The following is a 26,405-nucleotide window of genomic DNA, read 5'->3' on the forward strand; positions in this document are numbered from 1 at the left end:
GAAGGGCATAATATAAAAGACAGAATATATGTAAAAGAAACCAGTAGAACTTTGAGATATTTTGAAATGTCATTGAAATGGAAAGGATTAAATAAAATTAGTCTATCCGAGAGGATTCTAGTTACTTTGAAGATGAATCTGAATAAATCATCAAGAATGCAGCACAAAGGCCGGGCATGGTGGCTCACGCCTGTAATCCCAGCATGTTGGGAGGTCGAAGTGGGTGGATCGCCCGAGCTCAGGAGTTTCAGACCACCCTGGGCAACATGGAGAAACCCTGTCTCTACTAGAAATACAAAAATTAGCCGGTGTGGAGGCGGGTGCCTGTAATCCCAGCTACTCAGGATGCTGAGGCAGGAGAATTGCCTGAACCCGGGAGGTGGAGGTGGCAGTGAGCAGAGATCACACCACTCCACTCCAGCCTGGGTGACAGAGCGAGACTCCTTCCTCCAACCCCTCAAAAAAAGAAAGAAAGAAAAAGAACAAAGCACAAAATAGGAAGGTATAAAAACCTTAATCTAAAATATGAAAAATAAAATATGACATAAGATACGAACCAATGAGAATGTCCACCATATGTTCAACATATGTCTGACAGGATTTGCAATGAAAGAAACAATGGTGAATAGGAAAGAGGCAAAATTCAAAATGGTAATCGCTGAAAAAAAATTCCAGAATTGAAGAAAGACTTGTGTTGAGAGTTACATCAAGTCAACAAATAGACACATGATGGTGAATATGTAAAATTAAATATAAAACAAAAAATCTTAAAAGCACCCCCAGAGAAAAATCAAACTGCTGTTAGAATGGAATGACAGAATGAGTAGATGACTCAATATTAGCAACAATAAGACAAAATACCCTAAAAAAATTTTGTAATGCTGGAGAAAGCAACAGTCAAGATAAATTAACATTGAATAGTAAGGGTAGCAAGAAAGATATTTTCAGAAATATAAAAGCAGAGGAAATTGATTAACCTAGATCATTACAGAAAGGAGCACTAAAAATATATTCTTTAGGAAGAGGAAGGTAAAAACAGAAAGGAGGAAGATGCAGATCACGATGAGACAATATCACAAAGTGGTTTAGAGTGTAGGTGTTCTAGTCAGCTGTGCTGTGTGACAAAGAGAAAATTACTCCACCTCTCTGTGCCTCCATTTCTATACATTTTCTGTGGAAATATAAATAACAGTAGCACTTACATCATAGGTTTGTCACCAGCACGTAGTATAAGTTCAATAAATGTTGATTAAAAATAAGTCAACAATTTGCTCAATTTAAAATAATATTGATGTAACAGTGATATGGTAAAAAGAGGAAATTTGATTAAAGCATTCTAAGATTATTGTATTTTTTCTTATACATGAAAAAGGGAGAAAATAAAGACAATGCAATTGATAATTGCAGAAGAGTGAATGTGGGCTCCAGACCACCAGCATCAGTATACCTGGGAGCTTGTTAGAATGCAACTTCTCAGGTTGCACCCCAGATCTTCTGAATCAGAAATTCAGGGCTGGAGTCCAAGAAACCACTTTAACAACCCTCCAGGTATTTCTAATGCATAATAAAGCCTGAGGTCCTCTGTTAGAGAAGATAGGAGAGGAGGACAGATAAAAAGAAAAATCGACCAGGCGCGGTCGCTCATGCCTGTAATCCCAGCACTTTGGGAGGCCGAGGCGGGCAGATCACGAGGTCCGGAGATCCAGACCATCCTGGCTAAGACGGTGAAACCTTGTCTCTACTAAAAATACAAAAAATAAGCCGGGCGAGGTGGTGGGCGCCTGTAGTCCCAGCTACTCGGGAGGCTGAGGCAGGAGAATGGCGGGAACCCGGGAGGCGGAGCTTGCAGTGAGCCGAGATTGTGCCACTGCACTCCAGCCTGGGCGACAGAGCAAGACTCCGTCTCAAAGAAAAGAAAAAAAAAAAAAAAAAAAAGGAAAGAAAAAAAGAAAATTCATGGCTTCATGGCAAGCAGAAAACACAAACTGAAATGATCGATAACAATCCGAGTAAATGCGAATACATACGTTTTTCTTAGATATCTACAATTGAATTGAAAACCTAGTTATATACTTTCTACAAGATAAATGCACATAAAATAGAGGATCCACAGTGATAGAAAGTAAAAGGATGGGAAGGATGAGTGCGATGTGTTGGGTTGGGTTCTTGTTTCTCATGCTTGCCTGCCTTTCTCTGTTAGAATATTAAACCTCCCTTTCCATTAACTTGCATCTGTCAGTGGAACCTGGAACAGTGACATGTGCCACATCTGAATTTTAACTGCATGACATGGCTCTGCCTTTGCTTTTATCCCCTTTGCCCTAACACTGGGATAGAAGCTACCCCTTCAGCCTGGTCCCAGAATGAGAGAACCTGGGCAGAGGTGAAGCTGACTGACATCCAACAAGGTCAGGAGTAAGAAATAAGCATTTTGTTATGGGAATCCTCTGAGATTGCAGGGCGATTTCTTACCACAGCATAATCTAAGTAAAAGTTGATTGATGCAGAAAAATCTAACAGGCAACAGCTAACCAAAGAAAGTTGATGTAATGAGATTTTTGATGTCAAATCATGTATTGGAAACAGAGGCTAATAATTCTTCACTCTTACACACCTAACAAAATAGTCTCAAAATGAAAATTAAGTGCTGATAACTTTTACAAGGGGAAAACTGGCCCAACGAATGAAGGAAATAGTAAATGCATGAACTTGATAGGAGATTTTCACCTGTTTCATAAATTCTGGAATTAGGTCTGCATTCTACCAGACCTAAGATACAAATTAACTGGACCCTTTCTGTTGGTTGGTTGGTGTGTAGGTGAGTGGGTGGGTTTTTTGTTTGTTTGGTTGGTTGGTTTGGGGTGGGTTTTTGTTGTTTTTGTTCATTTTTGAGAGGGGTCTCCCTCTATTGCCCAGGCTGGAATGCAGTGGCACAATCATGGCTCACTGTAGCCTCCATCTTCTGGGCTCAAGCGATCCTCCCACCCCAGCCTCCTGAGGAGCTGGGACTAGAGGCACCACCATGCCCAACTGACTTTTTAATTCTTCATTTGTTGAGACAGGGTTTTGCTATATTGGCCAGGCTGGTTTTGCACTCCTGGCCTCAAGAGATCCTCCCACCTTTGACTCTCAGAGTGCTGGGATTACCAGCGTGAGCCACCACGCCTGGCCTGGAATCTTTTACTAAGATTAAGAGCATAGGGTGGGCTGGATTGCTGGGTTTGACTCCTGAATCTTCACATGCACTTTAAATTCTTTGGTCTTGGTGACATCATCTGCAAAACTGTGAAATTAATAGTGTCGATTTCATAGGGTTGTTGGGAGTCTTACATAAGTTCATATATGTAATGTAAATCTCTTAGACTAGTACCTGGCACACAGTAAATATTTTTAAAATAAGTATGGTTGTAATATTTAGTACGTTGACAATAATTACTACTACTATTACTATCGCTATTATTATACAAGCTTATTCCATTTGAAAGCAGCATGGGAAAGACATGAAAGCCAAGAACTGGCTTTTATTCACTCATTGTCATGATCAGAAATAAGGGGTCTCTCTGCTTCCTTAGTTCTGCTACTTACACCTGCCAGTAGCAGCTCGCTGTATTTCTCTATTTCGTAAACGGAAATGAATCTTTTTCTGTGTCTTTTTCTCAATATTCCAGAATACAGCACGAGCTAATATAGAGAGACTCAAAATGCAAAATATATTTTTGCATATATAACTCTCTTTTTTCAATGAGGAAAAAGATTAATTGGTAGCTGGTTTTCCAATAACTCATTCCTCTCAATATTCCTGGCTGCAGCTTAGCCCAGCTGTAAAGGTAAGCCTGCACATAATAATTAAACACAATCCCTTCTCAGCCTATAGATGGTAAAGACTAGCCCTTAAGAGTTACAACACAATTTTTTTGATCTAGTTCCCTTAACAAGGTTATTTTTTCTACTTCGAATATTTGAAAACACATTAAAATCAAATACAGGCAAATCGAAAACTTCTTTAACACCCTGCAATCAAATAGTAGAGCAATGTAAACATTTAATCATTACATCTGACTTTGCTGCCACTGAATCTTTCAGGTGACAGGGGCTTCTGGCACCCTGAACTCTGCATGTTCTCTGCTGCTCCAGCATTTAACCTTCATGGTCAAAGGATGCTGTCCTGGCTCTCTGGCCTTTCCTATTACATGAAATGATTTCAAAAGTCACTGCTGTGCCCGTCTACATATACCTCCAAACGGTTCAAAATATTGAAACAATAGTGTCCATTAGAAAAAGTGACGAAGAAAGCAGTAACAAGAAGGCCACATGCTGTGGTTTTGCAAAACTGAAGATATCCAAATACAATATGTTATATGTTTCTCCACCATATATTTCATTCTGTTTGTATTTAGGAATTAATCCCCTGAGAAACTGAACATTGCTCACATTTGCCAGCTGAATCCGGTTAATTACACAGGCTGAGATAAAGTCAAGGGCACTAGGGACATGAGCAAACAGGTCGTTAAATGCGGTGACTGGAGTGGAGGATCAGGACGGAGAGAAGGTACATTGACCAGTGTTTTACAGCCCTAATTTGTTTTGGAATGTCTTAGAAAGTGGCTAAAAAGCACTTTAATCTGAGTGTGCCTGTAATTATTTGCTAGGACAGTGTCACTCTGAACATTGAATAAATGCCAGATTTTATATATTATTAGATGGCCATCTGAAATCATGGTGTTTCATGAGAAGAAAATCACAAACCTGGTCACGCTATTGATGCAAATATTTGGTGGTGTCTTCCTGGCTTTACGATAAGAGGAGGGGCTTCTGCTGCACCTTCTGTCTCAGTTTCAGTGCAACATCTGGTCTCTTTGGAAGTGGCTTCCATGCATGACAAACAGGGCCCTGACTTTCTTCCTGAAGGCCGCTTTTCAAACTAGTTTCTGTATGTCTGAAACAAACCCTCTGTATGGAGGCCTGCAATGTGCATAGATTGAAGTCAATGTTCTGAGTTATGAACAATCAGTTGCTAAATGTGTTACCTTTTGAAGAAAAGTAGGATGCAAGTGTCTCTTTGTATATTCAAATAAAAGCTAATGAATGAAAAATTTCCAATAACTTATGAATTTCAACTCTAAAATACAAGTCTCAGTGAGGCTAACCACTTTCTCTCATTGTTTCTTTTATCATGGTATGCGCTAGTGGAGGATACTGACTTTTTTTTCAGATTGGTCTTAACACAGTCACTAAAGTAATTTCATTTTTCTAACTGAAATGACAGATTTAGCAGGGTTAACATTTTATAAGGGATACTTCCATAACCAAAACTGGATAGATTTTGGAGTTTTCACACCGACCTCAAGGAGCAATACATTCCTTTTCCTATTTCTTTAGAAGACATATGACATCTATACCTTTTTTTTCTTGAGATGGAGTCTCGCTCTGTCACCAGGCTGGAGTGCAGTGGCACGATCTCAACTCACTGCAACCTCCACCTCTCCCAGGTTCAAGCAATTCTCCTGCCTCAGCCTCCTAAGTAGCTGGGACTACAGGTGCCTGCAATCACACCCGGCTAATTTTTGTATTTTTAGTAGAGACGGGGTATCACTAGGTTGGCCAGTCTGTTCTCAAACTCCTGACCTCATGATCCGCCCACCTCAGCCTCCCAAAGTGCTAGGATTACAGGCATGAGCCACCACGCCCGGTCTATACCTGGTATTTCTTATGCTTCGATTACAAATTCAACTGAAGAGACAGCAGATGCTGAAAGTCTGAAGAAGTAGGAGTGACACCTCAAAACTCAGCAAATTATATCCTGTTTTAGTTCATTCAGGCTGCTGTAACAAAAATACCATACCCTTGGTGCTTATAAACAACAGAAATGTATGTCTCCCAGTCCCGGAGGCTAGGATGTCCAAGATGAAGGTGTCAGCACCTGCAGCGTCTGTTGACAACAGACTTCTTGGTTCATAGGTGACTGTCTTTATTCTGTGTCCTCACATGCTGCAAAGGGCAAGGGAGGGATCTCCGGGTCTTTTATAAAGACACTAATCCCATTCCTGCTGGCAGAGCCCTCATGACCTAATGACATCCCAACAGACCCACATCTTAATAGCATCACCTTGGGAGTTAGGTTTCCACATATGAATTCTAGGAGGACACAAACATTCAGTTTATAGCATGTGCATAAGCACTTAATTAAGGAGCAAAAAGAAGAGACTATGTCTAGAGGCATCTCCTAGATAGGAAATTGAAATTCAGAAAGCATAAGTAACTCAGTCAGGTGTGAGAAATGGTGGAGCCTCCTTCCTATTATACTCTGTAGGAACCATTTAACATTCCTTTATGTGTAATTGTTGGGATAGCAGCTCTGAACGTTAGATCATTCTTATCAGATAAGATAAAAATGTAACATGATTCAATCTGGTCAGTTTTGTTCTTTCTACGTATGATAATTCTTCATTAAAATGTAGTTTTAATTTACTGAATTAATTCTTTAAATTGAATAAAAACACAGTTGCAACGTGAAGGAAAAGTAGAAAGCTTACGTAATGTATGTAATGTGGACTGTCACCAACGCCACCCCCCCCCCCCCCCACTGTAGACATGCTACAGATGTTTTCTTACTTGTCTGAGTTGGAGCACTGAACTGTACCCAGGTGTGTCCACTCTGAAAAGCTGTACTTCTGGGCTAGCACAGCAACGAACAGTAGTCAGAGAAGGGGAGACTAACCTATTTCTCACCTTGGTTCTTCTGAATAAACTCAGAATTTAATCTCACCAGCAATATGTTGATGCAGATCTCAGCTCACCACAACCTCCCCCTGCCGGGTTCAAGTGATTCTCCCGCCTTAGCCTCCTGAGTAGCTGGGATTACAGGCACCTGCCACCACACCCAGCTAATTTCTGTATTTTTAGCAGAAATCGGGTTTTGCCATGTTAGCCAGGCTGGTCTCAAACTCCTGACCTCAGGTGATCTGCCTGCCCTGGCCTCCCACAGTGCTGGGATTACAGGCGTGAGTCATCACACCCGGCCTCCAGAAGCTACTCTTTATAGTCTATCTCTTCTGTGTTGTACCTCCTGTGGTTCTGTTTTGAGACTTTCACATTTTAATCAGGATGTGCACTTATCACAGCTACTTTTGGAAGGCTTGCTGCTGATGTAATTTATTACTCCCTTTACCTCCATTTTTAATAAAGAAAGCTCTTTGAAAATGTTTTTCTCTTACTCTATGTTCTCAGGAGCTTAATACTACTTGCTGCAAATCCTGGGTTCTTTCCCTTTTGTTCACTTTGGACTTTTGTCTAAAAACCTCTGTTAGTAGATGAATATTGCCTTTAAACAAATAAAAATATTTGAATACAGTTTTACATTGATCTATTTTAATGAACCAAAGCAAATTTTGCATGAATGTGCAGTAATAGATTTCCAATGAGACTTTTAAAGTCAGTTTTTAAATCTCCACTTTAGAAAAAAAATAAGCTCATCTGTAAAGGAGCAAAATGGAAATGATTTGAAGATTGATTTCTCGTGCCATGCCAATGCAGCACTGTCCCACTGCCAACTCCACAATGATGTTTAGCTTTACTAAACTTTCTCCTGTAAAACTGATCTTCAAGTTAAATTTGTTTCCCTTCATAGAAATAGTTACTAGGGACAAATGACTTTAAGCAATGGATGTATCCAGCCTTCAAGGTGACATGTGTTCACCTTAGCTCCAAAGCCAATTAAGTAAACCAAAGGATCCTTTTTTTGAACTATCCTAAGTCATTCCAAAATTGTTTATCTCATGGAAAATGTTTTGAATCTCAAGTCCCTTAAAACATAGTGCAGTTATTAACAAAGTCAAGGAGTTAAAAGACAGCCTGCCTGCAGAATCTGCTGAACAATGTGTCAACGTTAGGGACATAGTTAAGAACTGGAATGGATCTGGCCAATTCCTTTGTCCCAGGGAAATTCCTAAACCACACTGTACTTTGAAGCAATTTTCCAGGCACCCCTCTTTGCAAGTTCTGCATTGCTTCAGGGTCCTGACTTGTAAGGTTTAAGATCTTCTAAAAAGGGATTAGAAATCTGAGGATGAAGGGTGAGAGGAAGGAGAGAATACTAGGCTTAATACCTGGATGGTGAAATAATCTGTACAACAAACCCCCATGACAGCTATGTAATAAACCTGCACATGTACCCATGAACTTAAAAGGAGGAAAAAAAGAAATCACAAGTCAGTCGATCACAGAAAATCCCTTCAGCCTAAACTCCACCTGGAATATGAAAATGGGCCCCAAGGACAGATAATAATTAAATGGTCCACGGTTGATTATGATCATACAGACACATTGGAGAACACTGTTAATTGGAAAAAAGTTAACTAAGAAATTGTGGAGATGTATGGTTCTAAGAAGAATCCGGGAGTTTTGTTATCCTTTCCTGCCACCCTAGGCACAGCACTGTGTTTGGCATTAACTACAGTGGAGCTTTTAATAAAATTGAATATTGAACAATATTTTGGAAACAACTGAAAGCAACCAATGAAGGCAACAAGCCTATCCACAAATCTAATTTTAGATACTGTGTGACTCTGGTGGTTCTTTTTAGAGTGTTTGTGGAATGTTAATCCAGTCTATCATTGATGGACATTTGAGTTGGTTCCAAGTCTTTGCTATTGTGAATAGTGGCGCAATAAACATACGTGTGCCTGTGTCTTTATAGCAGCATGATTTATAATCCTTTGTACAGTAATGGGATGGCTGGGTCAAATGGTATTTCTAGTTCTAGATCCTTGAGGAACAACCATTGTCTTCCACAATGGTTGAACTAGTTTACAGTCCCACCAACAATGTAAAAGTGTTCCTATTTCTCCACATCCTCTCCAGCACCTGTTGTTTCCTGACTTTTTAACGATTGCCATTCTAACTGGTGTGAGATGGTATCTCATTGTAGTTTTGATTTGCATTTCTCTGATGGTCAGTGATGATGAGCATTTTTTCATGTCTGTTGGCTGCATAAATGTCTTCTTTTGAGAAGTGTCTGTTCGTATCTTTTGCCCACTTTTTGATGAGGTTGATTTTTTCTTGTAAATTTGTTTGAGTTATTTGCAGATTCTGGATATTAGCCCTTTGTCAGATGAGTAGATTGCAAAAATTTTCTCCCATTCTGTAGGTTGCATCTTCACTCTGATGATAGTTTCTTTTGCTGTGCAGAAGCTCTTTAGTTTAATTAGATCCCATTTGTCAATTTTGGCTTTTGTTGCCATTGCTTTTGGTGTTTTAGACATGAAGTCCTTGCCCATGTCTATGTCCTGAATGGTATTGCCTAGGGTTTCCTCTAGGGTTTATGGTTTTAGGTTTAACATTTAAGTCTTTAATCATTAATCTTCAATTAATTTTTGTATAAGGTGTAAGGAAGGGATCCAGTTTCAGCTTTCTACATATGGCTAGCCAGTTTTCCCAGCACCATTTATTAAATAGGGAATCCTTTTCCCATTTCTTGTTTTTGTCAGGTTTATCAAAGATGTTGCAGATGTGTGGTATTATTTCTGAGGGCTCTGTTCTGTTCCATTGGTCTATAAGAAAATGTGGTACATATACACCATGGAATACTATGCAGCCGTAAAAAAGGATGAGTTCGTGTCCTTTATAGGAACATGGACGAAGCTGGAAACCATCATTCTCAGCAAACTAACGCAAGGACAAAAAACGAAACACTGCATGTTCTCACTCATAGGTGGGAACTGAACAGTGAGAACACTTGGACACAGGAAGGGGAACATCACACACCAGGGCCTGTCGTGGGGTGGAAGGAGGGGGGAGGGATAGCATTACGAGAGATACCTAATGTAAATGACAAGTTAATGGGTGCAGCACACCAACATGGCACATGTATACGTATGTAACAAACCTGCATGTTGTGCACATGTACCCTAGAACTTAAATAGTAATAAGAAAAAAAAAATCAGAATTGCATTTTTTAGAAAATTGCCAAGTGAACTGTATGCACATTCAAAAAACAAAAAAAGAATGTTTGTGGAATGTGTGGCTATTTAGTGCCTAGTGCCTATTGTTCTCAAGTGGTACTTTTAGAGGGCTCCAAACACAAGAGGACAAATCCCATTCAACAATATTATAAAGTTTAATAAAATTTATCTGATTCATAATAAATAAAATACACTAATTTATCTCATTTCATAAGCCATTAATTTTTTTTAAGGGTGACTAGTCAACAAATACATCTTTAAATAAAATGCTATGTGATGTTTGGATTGGGGTACAAAGCTAATATAAGACACAGGTTGAAATTTTAAAGGTACTAATGCATTAAAAGGTTGTGTTAATTTCAGAATCTAATGTTCGAAATTCTTGTAGTTTTAAACTGAAAGTAATCAGTTTATTTTCACGCTTCTGTATGTTGTTTTGATACAAATTTCATCATTACTCAGAAATCATTTTTCAGACCTATTAGTGCTTTTCCACAAATATATATGATCTTTCTTTCCAATGAATGGAAAATTAATCTGAATATAATATTTATTATAGGTTCTCATTTGATACTGGCTTTTAATTTCATATAACTAGAACATGTAAATCTTAATGATCTTTATGCAAATTATCAGAATAATTACACTTTTTATGTTCCTCAATAATTATTTGTATTTCAACATCAGTGGTTCTTATGCTTTCTTCTTTTATGGATGTGTAACTGGAAGGAAAAAACGAATTCCTAGTTGTGTAATGGTCTAAACCACTAGCAGCGATCTTGTTGGAAATAAACAAAGATACACTCATCATATTCCTCCCATGTTACTAACTGCAAGCAATATCACCCTGTAGGCACTCAGGGCTTCTCAGACTGTGTGCATTTAAAGGGAAACATATGAAAAATATTTCACTTACTTTTCATTCACTCAACAAATACTCTGACTACCCACAATGTGCCAGGCACCTGCATCCAAAGAGGAGAAAATGCCATCTTGCCATGTGCCCAAAAGCAGCAGCTCTAAATCCAGCTGAACAAGAAACTGTGCAAAGGATCCCACCAAGCATGCTTCTGCTCACTGAACATCGCTGTTTTCTTCCTAAAAACAAGATGTGGCTGGGCGCAATGGCTCACGCCTATAATCCCAGCACTTTGGGAGGCCAAGGTGGGCGGATCACGAGGTCAGGAGTTTGAGACCAGCATGACCAATATGGTGAAACCCCTGTCTCTACTATAAATACAAAAAAAATTTAGCCGTGCATGCTGGCACATGCCTGTAGTCCCAGATACACCAGAGGCTGAGACAGAAGAATCGCTTGAACCCGGGAGGTGGAGGTTGCAGTGAGCCGAGATCGTGCCACTGCCCTCCAGCCTGGGCGACAGAACAAGAACTCAGTCTCAAAAAAAGAAAAGAAAAAAAAAATACATGCACTCCTCCCCAAAAGACACTAACTCAATGTCTCATTTAGTCATGACTCCAGGATTCTGGGCAATGCAAAGTTGTCCCTACAGCCAGTCCAGATGTGACTCTTTATGAGCTAGAAACCTATGACCCAATGCACACTTGTGAAATGAGATGGGATAAACAGTTTCAGAACCTCCTTGCTGTGTGGAATGAGGTATTTGATTATTTGTACCTAATTATAGGTACCTAATTATTTGATTAGGTAGTAATGTTGCACTCTGGGAGGGGGTCAGCAGTCCATTGTTATCTGAATTGATGTCATTTTCTGGAAGTTTTCCAATTTTCCATTGTCTGCCTTAAGTCGACCTCTGAAGCGAGCGTGGAAGTAGACATCTTCAGGAGCTAAGAAACCTCTTCAGATGCTTTCTGCCCTAGAAGCTCAAGGATGATTTATAAGCTCCAAAAGTGATTGACTGTTTTAGAGAAGTTTTGGATTTCTTTGGCAGTATAACTCTTTGAAACTTTGCAGTTTTGTGATCTATTCGATTTTACTTGGTTCCATGGGCCAGTAGTTACACCCACAGTTTTGTTTGATTTTTTTTTCTAGAAATACTTCTCTTCAATCCTAAGCCTCCTGCTGTTTCTCTCTCAGACCTTATGCCCTTAGGTTTTGGTGGGAGAACCACCCCTTTGCTCTCTTTTCCCTGAACCATTTCTCTATTAAGCAAGCCTATTGGGCTTCACCTTTGGGTAGACCTTTACTCTGAGATGCTTTCAACCATTCACAGGCTTTATGAAAGGGCATGTCGCTCAAAAGCTTATCATTTTTATTTTATTGGTATTGACTTGGAGTTGAGAAGCAGTTGCCTTTTTCAACCTTGAAAAGCACCAAGTTTTAAATACACTCTATTTCCTTTTGATCCTGCATGCAAACTGACCAATTCTTTTTCTTAGTTGCCACAGGCTGTATTTGGCAGGGTATTAACATATGCTGATGAATTTGCTAATATTCTATCTTCCAACTCCTTTTCCTAGGGTGGATATTTTCTAATCCATTCCCCAAGTTACTACAGGTAGTGTTTTAGCCAAATATTTCCCTACTACATGCCATGGATCAGCCTCTATCCAATGCCCAGTTCCTTTCCCTTGCTGACTGAGCACCAAGACAGTGACACATAGCATCACCCTTCTCAGCTGACCTCTTGTCTTTTTTTAATCTTTTTAAAAATTAGTCAGGAAATGTTAGGCATGCAACTATAACAAACAATCCCAAAATTTCAGTGTCTTAACCCAACAAAACTTTTTTTTTCTCAATTACACAGTGAGTCTACAGAATGGCTGTTAATCATCGACATCAGATATTCAGCCTGATGCAGGCACCATGTTGCTATTTGCTATTATATTGGCCCATTTATGGTGTTTTCCACATAGTGGGACTCAAAAACATGTTCATTGAATGGAACGGATGATGTGAGATGAAGGAATGGAAGAAGTTAGATGACAGATATCAAAAAAGACCCCAAGGTTTGTTACATGGATTGAATAAGAAATAACTGCCCACTGACAACCCTGGGTCACCTTTGGCAAAAGTTGCCTGCAGGCTGCCATCAGCAGGGATTCACAGGCTGTGTACTCAGCATGAGGCCACTCAAGGAGGCTTTCCTCTGCAGTCATGAGGAAATAACTTCTTTTTAAGGAAATAAGTCTGCCCATCTGCAGGCTCCACCTCTGTCAGTAGGAGCCACCAGGGATCCTGTGCTCCCAGAAGGACCCCTCATCCCAATCTCCCCTTAGTTTTTAGTCTTGTCAGCATGGCATCAGCATGGGGCTGTCAGAATTAATCTCAACGTGCCCTTTATCTCTGTCCATGGCAGCTACATGCTCTTTCTCCTGTGTCTTTCATCTCTAGAATCTAATATATTGGGCTTTATAACGGTCTTTCCAACTCCTTCTCACACCCCTGCGCACATCCTGATATTTTTTATGCTACTAGAACTCATCATCAAGCAGAATTCTTGATGTCCCTTCCCTCTGCAGCTATTGTGCCAGATATTTTTCTTGACCTAAAACAAAAATTACAAAATAAATAACTTCTAGATTGAGTTGTCTATATTTAACTGTCTGCACTGACTCCAACTTCTGTTTCTCTTCTCTCCTGTTTTCTCTTGCACCTATTCAAGCTGTCTTGTCTTCCAGCAAAGACAATAAGAGAGCTAATGCTACCTTAAGAAAAAGGTAACAAAAACTTTCTAACAAAACTTTCCTTATTAAGGTAGCTAATGCTCTCCAGGTTAATGATCAATTTTTGGACCTCATTTCACTTGAGCTTTGCTAGCATGAAAAAGTCGGCTACTCTGCCCTCCTTGAAACATTTTTTGTTCTTGGCTTTCAGCATATTGCACGTTTTTCTGGTTTCTTCTTCCTTAAATGTCTGTTATGTCTTAGTTGCCTTCCCTGTCTGTTTCCCAAATAACGAATTGTGGGAGTATCTCAGGTCTTAGCCCTTAAATGTCTTTTTTTCTACCTACTCAGACTTCTTGGTGATCTCATTTGGTTCCATGACTTTAAATGGAATCAATATGCTGTTGACTCCCACATTTCTAAGTCCGATCTGAATTTCTCTCCTGAATACCAGGAGCTATTGCACTGCCTCTTCATCCATCCACTTCAATAACTAATAAGAATCTAAGAATTATTCTTAAAACTGAGCTCTTGCTATTTTCCTCTAAATCTGCTTTTCTCATAGTCTTCATCATCTCACCACATGATAAATCCATTTTTCCAGTTGTAAAGGCTAAAAATTTTGTATTCATCTTTAATTTCTCCTTCCCTCATACCCTGTTTGCAAATCTCATAGGCTTTCCTGAATATATCCTAAATGTGAATGATTCTCATCACCACCATTCCCCACTCCACTGCTATATTGATCCTAGTTACCATTCCTCTTCTCCTGGTGTCCATTTCCACTGCTTCTCCTCGACCCTTTTTACTTCTTTTTTAGTGACAACTTTATTTTCGTATTTTACTCAATGCCTCTGAGTGTTCATTTGACTATTCTACCTTATGTACCTTGTACTTTATTTTTCATTCCTAGGTTTGTCTTTTTACACTTCTTTTTCTAATTCATGCCATTCTTTTCATTTTTCTTAGTTTTTGTTCATTTCCATTCTTAGTTTATGAATTTTCGATTCAAGTTTGTATTTTACACCCTCAATGATTGAGCACATTAAACTATTTTTGGAGTGTACTCGTAGTTTTCTTCTGCTTTATGTTATTGGGGATTGAGGTGTGGTAGGAGTTTATTTCCTTCATTTATTTGAATTTGTGTGAATTTTCTTGTCTTGAATTTCTGCAGTTGTTCTCTATGGACTTTTATTTTTCTTTGCTGATTTTTATGATATTGGATGATGTATAAGAGTCCTAGTTTGTTGTGTGGCTGGATTTGATCATTCCACAAAGTATGTGACTCAGAGCATCATGTTGTACATGATAAACACATAAAATTTATATCTCAATCTTTATGAAATTAAATATTTGAACAAAAAAGGTTAAAACAGCATCTGCCTACTCAATAGTTAACAGTTTGTAATTAAAAGTATTTAGTCAATGAAAAAAGTCCTAGTTTCATACTGCCCTCTTCTGTCATTTTAATAAGGCCCAGGGAATATGGTAGGGTTTTGTTTGCTTGCCTTCTGTGATAGATTGTCTGTTCCCTGATACTGTGGCACCATTTTACTTCCAGGACCCTAAATCTTCTACTTTTTTTTTTTTTTTCTCTCTACCGCCCAATTGCTAAAGGGTGTTTCTTCCTCTCTCTTTGCTTTTATTCTTTTCCCTTTAACTTTTATTTTAGGTTCGGGGGAGTACATGTGCAGGTTACATGAGTAAATTGCAGATTATTTTGTCACCCAGATAATAATCAAAGTACCTGACAGGTGATTTTTTGATCCTTTCCCTCCTCCCACTCTCCACCCTCAAGTAGGCCCTGGCATCTGTTGTTCCCTCCTTAGTGTCCATGTGTACTTCATGTTTAGCTCCCACTTAAAAGTGAGAACATGCAATATTTGGTTATCTGTTTCTGCATTAATTCTATTAGGATATTAGCCTCCAGCTGCATCCATGCTGCTACAAAGGACATTATTTTGTTCCTTTTATGGCTGCATAGTATTTCGTGATGTAAGCCATACAACTGGAAGACTTGCTCCTCTAAACCTAATGTGTTTTTTTAAATCACAGGCTTGGCCTTTTATATAACACCCGTCCTTTATACCCAATGTCCTTCGAAATCTCTTCCTTCATACATTTTCAGTACTTTCAGGTTACTGGTGAATCTCATCTTTCTGGTGGTTGCTCCAACCCTCCATCTGACCCTCCTGCTCTTCTTCTCAGTTGGCTTTTGGCAGATCAGCATTATCTGCCTTGAGATTTTTTTTTCCCCCCTTCATGTTAATAATCAGGAAATTCCTATTTAATTTCTTAAGCTTCAAGCAGATTTAACCACACCATATTCCTTATATATATTTCTAATTGTTTTCATAGATCACATCCCATTAACTTGCATGCTTGGAACCTTTCCTATTAGAATGGAATAAAATATTTGGCCTTTATATTTGTTTTGGTGTTTTATTACTGACATAACAAATTGCCACACACAGCAGCAGAAAGCACCACCACAAATTTTATTATCTTATAGTTCTGAAGGACAGAAGTCCAGCACTGGTCCTCCTCAGAAGAAAATCAAGTTAATTTTTTTCAACTTATTTATTCATTTATTTATTTATTGTTATCAACTTGATTTTCCTTCCTTTCAGGAAGCTCTGGGATAAATACACTTTCAGATTTGTTGGTGTCGTTTGGCCAAATTCAGTTCCATGTTCAATAGGGACTAATGTCAAAATGTTTTTGTAACAAGTTTGGCTGTGTATAGAGAAACAGTTTTAGAGCTCTGTATGATTTCAGACTTCCGGTTTAGATACCCATTTCCTGTACACGGCTCTTCCTGTCTGTTTCTCTCTCAACTGCCAACCACCTCAGGGGAGTTGCACAGAAAGCAATTGCCTTTGGGATCTTAGGAAAGTATGACTAAGATAAAGGGTGTTGATAGCACCTCTTCCTCAAAAAGTTGTCTGCTGGATTATATTCTTGAGAAGCCTAAAAAACTTGTGTGTCAATTTTTTTTTTTTTTTTGAGAGGGAGTCTCACTCTGTCACCAGGCTGGCATGCAGTGATGTGATCTTGGCTCACTGCAACCTCCACCTCCCGGGTTCAAGGGATTCTCCTGCCTCAGCCTCCCAAGTAGCTGGGTAGGTGCATGGCGCCATGCCCAGTTAATTTTTGTATTTTTAGTAGAGACAGGATTTCACCATGTTGGCTAGGATGGTCTCAATCTCTTGACCTCATGATCCTCCCACCTTGGCCTCCCAAAGTGCTGGAATTACAGGCATGAGCTACCACACCTGGCCTGTACATCACATTTTCTATTGGCATCTATTAAAAATTTACCCCAATGCTGGCTTTCCATCACAGAAATGCATTCGTCCTCAAGGTGAGCTTCCAAGTTGGTGGAAAGGATCCTTTTTAAGCTCGTAATTTAAAAAAAATTCCAGTTCCCATCTTTGCCCCCCACCTCCACACACACACACGTTACACCATTCTTTTCAGATCATTTACTGGTGTCCATTTCTGCTCTTTCTTGTTTTCTCTGAATTGTTCTAAGCTCTTGTGTCATTTACTAACCTCCATGTTAAAGAATTTTACAATGAATTCTCATCAGGCAAAAAAGCAGCACATTTGATTGTTCTATCAATTGCTGCTATTTGTCATTTGTTACTTTGGAAAATAGGTAGGGGCGATTTTCTCTTTGGCCATGTTTGAAAGCCTAACCTCACTCCTTCAATTCATAAAAGTAGCAGAATAAGGTTTTTCCTATTGAGTTCAGAAAGTTGATATATCAAACTGATGTTAAATCAAGGAAAACAAGTTATGATTATCAGCATCAAAGATGCATTTAGGTGGTAACACATTTCCTTGGCTCTAAATTGACCTTTTCTAAGATTTCACTGTCACATCTATATAAAAAATACAAATTTAATCAAGTGCTGATCACAAATAAAACTAAAAGAGTTTATGCAAAAGCTTCGGGTTGCATAAATATTTCTAATGAGGTGGAAAGAAAAAATAGCCAATAAAATAAGAAACCATTTTTGAATAGATAATATTTTATCATTACCTAAGTTCAATAGAGAACCATGTCAGGTCCGTTTCTCTTTCTAATCTAAAGATCTATTTTATCTAGCTAAGCAAGACTTATAACTCCACTTAAATGGAGACAATAGAGACCTCAAAATATCCTCCAAGAGACTACTCACCAAATTATTTGCATTTGGCTTTAGAATTTGTTTTGAATTTCTGGGAATAAATTGCAAATTATATATACTTAATTGTTCCATATTTATGTATTGGTTTCCATATCCAGATGCTGTTCTAGGGTAAAGGGTGACTAGACTAAGTATGTTTCCTGCACTCCAATTTCTTAAAGTTGACTGGGAAAGGCAGAACAATAGCTCATTGATACTTAGGGGCGTCTGCGGCCGTACCACCCTGAATGCACCTAATCTCATCTGATATTCAGGAGCTATGATAAAACTCTGTATAGTGTCAGGAAATGTAGAGGAAAGGTGTCACATCTAAACATGGGTCTGAAGAGCTAAACTAAGAAGGCCATATTTGAACCACACTTTAAAGGACTGTTAGATATCAGTAAACTTTGTGGAAAGGAGCAAATAAGGGGGACTCCACTGAAAGAAAATAAATGCACTTCCTACTTAGAAAACTAATCGTTCCCCCATCTCTACATTGGTCAGCTCTACAAATCTGACTTCAACAGAAAAAGCTTGTTCCTGTAGGGCTACCAGAGATGCATGCTTTTGATCTTTGCTGAAGCAAGTGTTCAGGTGGTTTTGTTTGTTTTGTTTTGATGGAGTTTCGCTCTTGTTGCCCAGGCAGGAGTGCAATGGCCCGATCTCGGCTCACCACAACCTCCACCTCCCGGGTTCAAGCGATTCTCCTGCCTCACGCCTGTAGCTGGGATTACAGGCGCACATCACTACGCGCGGCTAATGTTTTTAGTAGAGACGGCTTTCGCCATGTTGGCCGGGCTGGTCTCAAACTCCGATCTCAAGTGATCCGCCTGCCTCGGCCTCCCAAAGTGCTGGGATTAGGTTTGGGTTTTAACTGGTTTCTTGTCTTCCTACTACTAAAAAAAAGGGGGGGGGGGGGCGGGGAAGCAAAAGTCCGTAAAACATCAGCAAGGCCAGTTAAGTAGAAACTCACGCCAGTTTAAGAATGAAAGCATCACCAAAATGTCTTATATTTTAATAGTTCCATAACTTTTAAATGACAATAAGGGAGAGTGTTTATATTCTCTAAGCGAAAGGCTGTAAGGGAAACATTTTTCTTCACTTTATGGCAAAGCCTGTATTTAAGATGTTAATAAATATGAAAACAACCTTTATCATCAAATCATAGCAAATCTGCACAGAACATAAGAATTAGATAGAATTAAGAATTTGTGCTTATGCTGAAGACAACAGTATTTTGTCTACATTTTCCAAATATTATTAATAAAAGCTAACTCCAGTGGGAACTAGATACAATGACTTATTATTTTAACACAAAAACTCTTACTTGCATCTTCTAATAAAATAACATGAAACTGATGCAGTGCTATTTTTAATTCTGCTATGTAATTTTGAGCTGATGGCATATTTGCTGTATATATATATATATATATATATATGATGAAAACTTTTACTGTTGTCAAATATAGTTCATTTTGGATCATTTAACTTTAATGTCATTATGTTAAGGACTAAACTTAGTGAAAGCAATAAAGCTTGAATCTAATTATTTAGTCAATAGGCATTTATTAAAGGCCTTCTATTTAAATACGTCTTTTCTGATTCTTTCGAATGAGAATTAAAAACAGCACTGCATCAGTCCCATGCCACTGTATTGTAAGACACCATACTTTCCCCAGAATTCTGAGGAGAAATGAAAAGACACTGAAACACAGGCAGGAGCCACAGTCTTGGACTGAATTGGTTTTGGACTCCCATCATTTTCTGTCCCATCAGTCAACCCATTTGTCACATAATTCACCGTTTAATTTAATCTCTAGTCTCCATTTGTCTTAGAATTCCCAAATGCCTTTCAATTTTCCTTTTGGAAATTACCAAATTTCTTCATTTAACTAATCCTCTACATAACGAAAACATTATTTGTGTTTCTAGTCCAGAGAAAAAGTTATTTACTCAATTAAAAATTTGAACATAGCTGCAAGCTATCTGAAAAAGGCGTCTTAATGAAAAAGCACTTCATCATGAAGAGAAAAATAGAAAACTTGATAGAACACTTTAATGTCTTTATTCTCCCATAATGAAATTTAATTAGTTACACATTATGTGTAGACTAAAAAGTTTGAAAGATAAAGCAAATTACAAAAGGCACTCAAGTCTATGGGAAAATAAACATTTTAAAATGTAGTGGGTGGGTTCAGATTATTACATTTGTATTGAATCTCAGTTCTGTAAAAAAAAATATGAAAATGAAAGGTGAAAGATAATTTAGAGAAAAACACCAATTAAATGGTGAAAAAATTAACATGCAATAAAAGACTAAAAGACTTCAATACATAGAGCTTGCCTGAGAAAGAAAAATTAAAAAGCACAGTTGTAATATTTGAAAGGTGGTGACTATCAAAAACAGATTTATAAAACCAAAGCTTTGTCTGAAAGTCAAAGAAATTCAACTTATCTGCAGCAAAACTGTTAGTTCCAAGTATACAGAGTACAAAGGTTAATACTTACGAGGTGAAGTTTTAGGCCTGATCTAATTCAGCCAAATACTAGAAAATCATGAAAAGAATGAACTGATACCGTTTCTCACATTTTTCTACATGAACTCAGAGCTATCCCCAGCTGTTACGGGATGTCACTCTTGCTACCCTGCAAATGTCTTTCCCTCTCTGCCTCAAGCAACTTCCTCACTCCTCCCAGACTCCTCCAATGCACACTCATACACTCACAAACATATGAGTACATATGCACTCACACACACATCAAAACTGCTGTGTGCACAAACACCTACACATTACACACTGCTGTACACACTCACACTTGCTCACTAACACACACATCATCATTTTCTCTCTGCTTGCCCTGATACTTTCACTCTGCTGAGCCTTTGGCATAGTTCCTCAGTTTCTGCCTAGCTAGGCTAACAGCCTTCCAGAGCACCATATACTAAACCCACCTGCCCATCCCACTAGACTATGATTATTGAAAGCAGAAATGGTGTGTTTTTCATAAAACCTCCTAGCACAGTGCCTGGCATATAGAGAGTTCACAATATATTTGATAAAGGAATGAGCCCTGAATTCTAAGAATCTCTCTTCCTCTCTTTGAAATAGTTCACAGTTCAGTCTTTAGTGTGACAGTATGTACTCTACTTTTGTTATTCTTGCACTTCCTAGTCTTATATGCTACTACACTACTAAAATGCTGAAGCCCTGTCTGCGAAACACGTCTTTATCTGCTGGTAGGAGCCCATGAATACCTCTCATTGCTCTGATGGAGACTTCTTTGTTCCAGCACTTACAGAAATTCTGCATTTAGTTCTGCTTGAAAGAGTCCACTCCAATTTCATAGAAGCCTTTTACTGTATGATTGCTTTCTTTGTCTCATTAAACCCTAGGACAAAAGGCTTAACACAAAGGAGGAGTGAATTATATATTTCTTAAACGTCTGGGCATGCACTGACTCACTGCTAAGGAGAACATTGGCACTAAGGTGTTTTGGCACCTAATTTTTACCCCCAAATAGCACATTAGATATTTTCATCTTCATCTGTAGAGAAGTGGAAATACTGTTATGTACAATAATGTAGGAAAGATTTTAATTGCATGTGACTTTACATTATTTTTACATTGTGGAGTCTTGTGAAAAATTTGAAACAGTAAAAATTTTAAAAGAAAAACAATAATCATAGTGCCTCCCTTGACAGAAATTTCAAACATTTCTTGATACATAGCATGTAAATTGGTTTAACCTAAAATATTTTCATTGATTGCTAGAAAATCTTTTAAATCTTTTATACATTTTATAAATATTTATGTATATAATAAAGTTACATTCAATATATGCTTTTGTTGCGCCTATAAAATTTTTCTTTAAAGTCTAGCATTTGCTTCCTAGAAGAAAAAAGCTTTTTTGTTTTTTTGGTTTTTATTTTTGTTTTTAGTAAGCCATCACCTCAGCAAATGGTGCATTTATTATATTGGCAGCCTTGTGGTTGGAAAGGATTATTTTCTGGGTTCCTAAGGAAATGCCTGAACAGCTATATCCCAGGCCTCTGACTCCACCCAAGTGAGGGAGCCAGGCTCTCTTGAAAATTTCCTGATCCTTGACACGGTTTGATAGTGTGCCTTATACCAGTGAGGGGATGGTCCCTCCTACATGCAAACTGTACTTTCATAGATTAAAAAAATGCTTTTCATGATGGGAACATTGGAACTATTGTTTTTATTAGAATAGGATCCCATGGGGAACTGCATGTTCTTTTTTCTTTATTTTTAAAAGTATGTCATGGTCTTGAAAAAACTAAAAATAAATGACAAATTTGTCTTCACATCTCATTGATGCAACTTATTGTTGCTGCAAAGGCAACGTGACTAAGCTCAGAAAGAAAACATTACCCAAATTTGATGGTGTTGACCGTCAAGGAGAGCCTAGTTTTGGTATTCAGATCCCTAAAGTCAAGACAATCTGTCACAGATAACTTTTTATGGGGAGTTTAAAATGCCAAGGCAAAGGGTGAGGTGTCATCCACAGAGAGCAACAAGAGATTTACAGAGAATCCGTATTAAACTGTTCTAGTACAGATTTATGCTGTATGGAAGTCAGAAACTTCTCTGGGCAGATGTCAATGGAAAGTTCTTATCCAATTTCTGTACAGTGATATTTGAGCTTGGCCTAAAATATTAAAGCTGAGATCCCTTTTCAAATTTCTGCATAGTAAAGTAGCTGGAAGACTTGGCTGATTTCCAATTCTGTTTTGGTGCTGACCAATGATTTGAGGTACAGGTATGACCCTAACCCTTGGCTACCTCACTCACACAGGGCTTACACCAAAGTCAAATTCATTTACGTTTATGAAAGCCTGTGAAAACTTTAGATATGACAGGATTTTGTGTTGCTATAACATTATAATGTTTTAAGCAAGAGGAAAATGTGATTATAAAGAAATTGGGAAGTAATCATAGTTAAAAACAAACAAACAAAAAAGCAATGATCTAATCAATGTCTTAGGTAATTGGAATTTTCCAAAGACATACTTTTAAGATTCTACCCCAATTTTTTAAAAAAAATAATAGCCTAATTTGTATCATTTACAGAGAAAAATGATCACATTCTAGAGCTAATTTATGATCCATTACAATTCACAATGACTTGGGGATCAGATCTTCAAACTCATATAAATCTAAGTCACTTTCAGGAAAACGTTCATTTGTTTAATCTATCCTGATATTGTTTCAACTATTCACTTATATATTTTTTATTAATTTTTTACATTGACATAAAATTAAATGTCTCATGTAAAGCATGATGTTTTGAAGTATGTGTATATATATATTATGTGTGTGTGCGTGTGTGCATGTGTGGTGTGTATATATATAATGTAAAGCATGATGTTTTGTAGTATATATAAGTTAGCCAGGTAACTAAACCTGGCTAATTTATTAAGTAAATTTTCCTCCCCAAATAAAGTCAATCTAAACTATGCTATATAGGAAACAAATATTCTCAGACTATTATTTGTAGATAAGGTAAAGTACTACAAATAAGATAAACCACTTAAAAATATAATGTCAAAGAGTGGGAAATAATTTTTGAGACTTATTTTCACTTCCTAGATACAGTATTTTGTTGTTTTTTAAAGGCAGGTTCTTAACTCTTGCCAGTTACCTGGGAAAATGGTTAAGGGCACATTCTTCTTCCATCATTCCTAGGGAGCATTGCTTGACTGGTGATGTTGTGGTTACTTTCAGAGCTGGAGGCCGAGGAGTGGTGCAAGCACCTCTGCATGGAGTGTCTGGGGACCAGGCTCAATGACATCAGCCTTGGGGAGCCCGACCTTCTGGCAGCAGGAGTGCAGCGGGAACAGAATGGTAGGTGTGAGATTGCCTTCCTTCACTTCAGAATACCCTTGTAACTGTAGAACTTTGAAACTGGAAAGGAGCTCAGAAATGTTTTAGACCAATCATATTTTTTAAATCAAACAGGCCAAGTGTAGTGGCACACACCTGTAATCCCTGCATTTTGGGAGCCCAAGGGTGACCCGTCACTTGAGACCAGGAGTTCGAGACCAGTCTGGGCAACATGGTAAAACCTCATCTGCTAAAAATACAAAAATTAACTGGGTGTGGTGGCTCGTGCCTATAGTCCCAGTTTCTTGGGAGGCCAGAGCATGAGAACTGCTTGAACCTGGGAGGAGGAGGTTGCAGTGAGCCAACATCACACCACTGCACTCTAGCCTGGACAACAGAGTAAGATCCTGTCTCAAATATATAAATATAATATTAAAATAAACTGAACGTTCAAGTTATTAAGGAACTTTTCTACACTGGTGTAACAACTGGAGAAAATGCTAAGGTACAAACCCAGGTCTCCCAACTTCTTGTCTGTGACCTTGCCTTTTATCCCAATAAATAACTAATAGGTTAACTTGTTCTACAGAAGGCTTTTGAATGGCTAGCATCCCTCCAGTTTCTTGAGACTTGTTATAGATTTAGAGTCTATATTAACAGATTTGGCTTATCAGGTTATCAGTAGCTTTTAGGACATTTGGCTAATATTACAAGGAGGAAAGTACAGTGAGTAAAATCTCAGGGTTTGACAAAACTGAGGTGTTGGTTTCTAATGGTGTTTACTTACTATCCCGTTCTCTAGTTTAACAAGAGTTTCTAATGTCTCATAACGATTTATACTGCATGTTCATGACTAGCAACTCTAAATAACAGAATTGAAGTAATATTATTCAGTCTGTCAATATTCATTGATTGTGAGGTCATTTTTAAAAATATTATCACCACCACCAGATGATCGAATAGTGTGAAAATAGAAACTTTTTAGTGTTGCTAAGTTTTGATGATCGGTTTTTTGAAAGGTTGAAGGATATTGAGGAAATTTGACACTATTTATTAAGAAGAAATTCTGGGCTGGGCGCAATGGCTCACACCTGTAATCCCAGCACTTTAGGAAGCAGTGGTGGGTGGATTGCTTGAGCTCAGAAGTTCAAGACCAGCTTGGGCAACATGGTGAAACCCTGTCTCTACAGAAAATACAAAAATTAGCAGGCCACGTGGCGTGTGCCTGTAGTTCCAGCTATTCGGGAGGCTGAGGTGGAAGGATCACTTGAGCCTGGAAGGCGGAGGTTGCAGTGAGCCAAGATTGGGCCACTGTAGTCTAGCCTGGGTGACAGAGTGAGGCCATATCTCAAAGAAAGAAAAAAGAAAGAAATTCTTGAATTATCTGTGGGTCATAAACTAGATAGCATAGGTAAAAGAGCACATGATAGCACATGATGATTATAATCTCATTATTACTAATAATACTGTCAACAACCATTGCTAGCTCATGGCCCATTGTGGTACTATTTTTTATTTGTTGCTAAAATGAAAAAAGTTTTTTTCTGCTAATTGCTCATGAGCATATATAAGTACCAGACATTGCTTCCATTTGAGTTTTTAGAAAGTCACCAAATCATTTCTGTAGCTCTTTAGCTTCAGATTTATATTCCAGTTCCTCTCCCACACTCTCAAATTTCATCTCCAATTTGTTTTCTGAGAGTAGTGCTAAGCACAGAGGCTCCATAATCGTGCTGCTTAAAATGGATGCTCTTCATTCACAGTTTAAGAAAAGGAAAAACCTCTTTCTGATAAAAATTTGTCAAGTACTACATAAAGGAAATATGATACAAGTGAATAAATTAAGCTTATAAATAGAAATACTGTGTCTCTAGCCACATGGACTGTATGCTTTTTACTTTGAAGACCTGGAGATATATATGGTTTCCATCCAAATGTACAACGTACTTCTTTGGTTTCTCATAATTTTATTTCTATTTTGATAAGAAGGTCAAAGTAATTTGTCTAGAACATAAAGAGAAATTTTAATACAGGGTTATTTTAGAATAGGACAAACAGAATAAAATGCCAAAGCTACATCAAAAGCACGTTTCTTTAAAACACACACACACAGTCAAAATAAAGAGAAAAAATAATTCCTGCATATACTTTACAGTGGAACTGAAATTACATCACCAATGCTATAAATGCTTTTCTTAGATTAATTATGTTTAAGAATCCTAACTTCAAAAAAAAAAGGATATATGTGCTTTAAAAATATAGTCAACAAATCTATGAGTAATTATTTAGCTGGAAAAGGGTAATTCCTTCCCCTTGGAGGAAGCTCCTTATTTGACTGCCAAGGCCATGGATACAGCCATTGCTCAGGGTTCGTCAAGTCTGCACCCCCTTCTTTAAAGAGCTTCCGTAAGTTTTGATGATAACACCTTTTCTCTGTTCCTCTTGCCTATTCAGAGCCAGCTAGACCTCTTTAAAATTGGCATTAACACTTTAGGAGAATAATAAAAGGAATAAACATTGAGGCAATATCAAGATCTCAGACTCGACTCTTGCTAGCTCAATAATCTAGTGTGTACACACAGAAAAAACTATACATATGGAGATTGGCACAATTTCTTAGGTATATACCCCAATTTTCTCACTTTCTAATCAACAGGCTTCTCACACACCTATGATAATTCCAATTTAGAATGCTCCCTCAAAAAATTACAAGTTATAAAACCTCATGGTAAAGACTAAGATATCGCATCCGTCAATTTGAACCCTCCCACCCAGGCCTTGGAGTAGATACCTATTTCTTAGACAATATACTCACTTATTTTACTTATATGTGTAGA

At 38.1% G+C, this 26,405-nt stretch overlaps 1 protein-coding gene across 1 annotated transcript in view; it reads left to right on the forward strand.

Annotated features, from left to right (window-relative positions):
• DOK6 (docking protein 6) overlaps positions 1 to 26,405 on the forward strand; it is a 435,938-nt gene that overhangs the window by 248,487 nt on the left and 161,046 nt on the right. The window contains exon 4 of the mRNA XM_030925729.1: positions 23,470 to 23,589. Within this exon, the coding sequence (XP_030781589.1) occupies positions 23,470 to 23,589 (120 nt within the window). The remainder of the gene's footprint in view (positions 1 to 23,469; positions 23,590 to 26,405) is intronic.

Source organism: Rhinopithecus roxellana, chromosome 21, assembly GCF_007565055.1.
Source record: "Rhinopithecus roxellana isolate Shanxi Qingling chromosome 21, ASM756505v1, whole genome shotgun sequence".
Lineage (NCBI taxonomy): Eukaryota > Metazoa > Chordata > Mammalia > Primates > Cercopithecidae > Rhinopithecus > Rhinopithecus roxellana.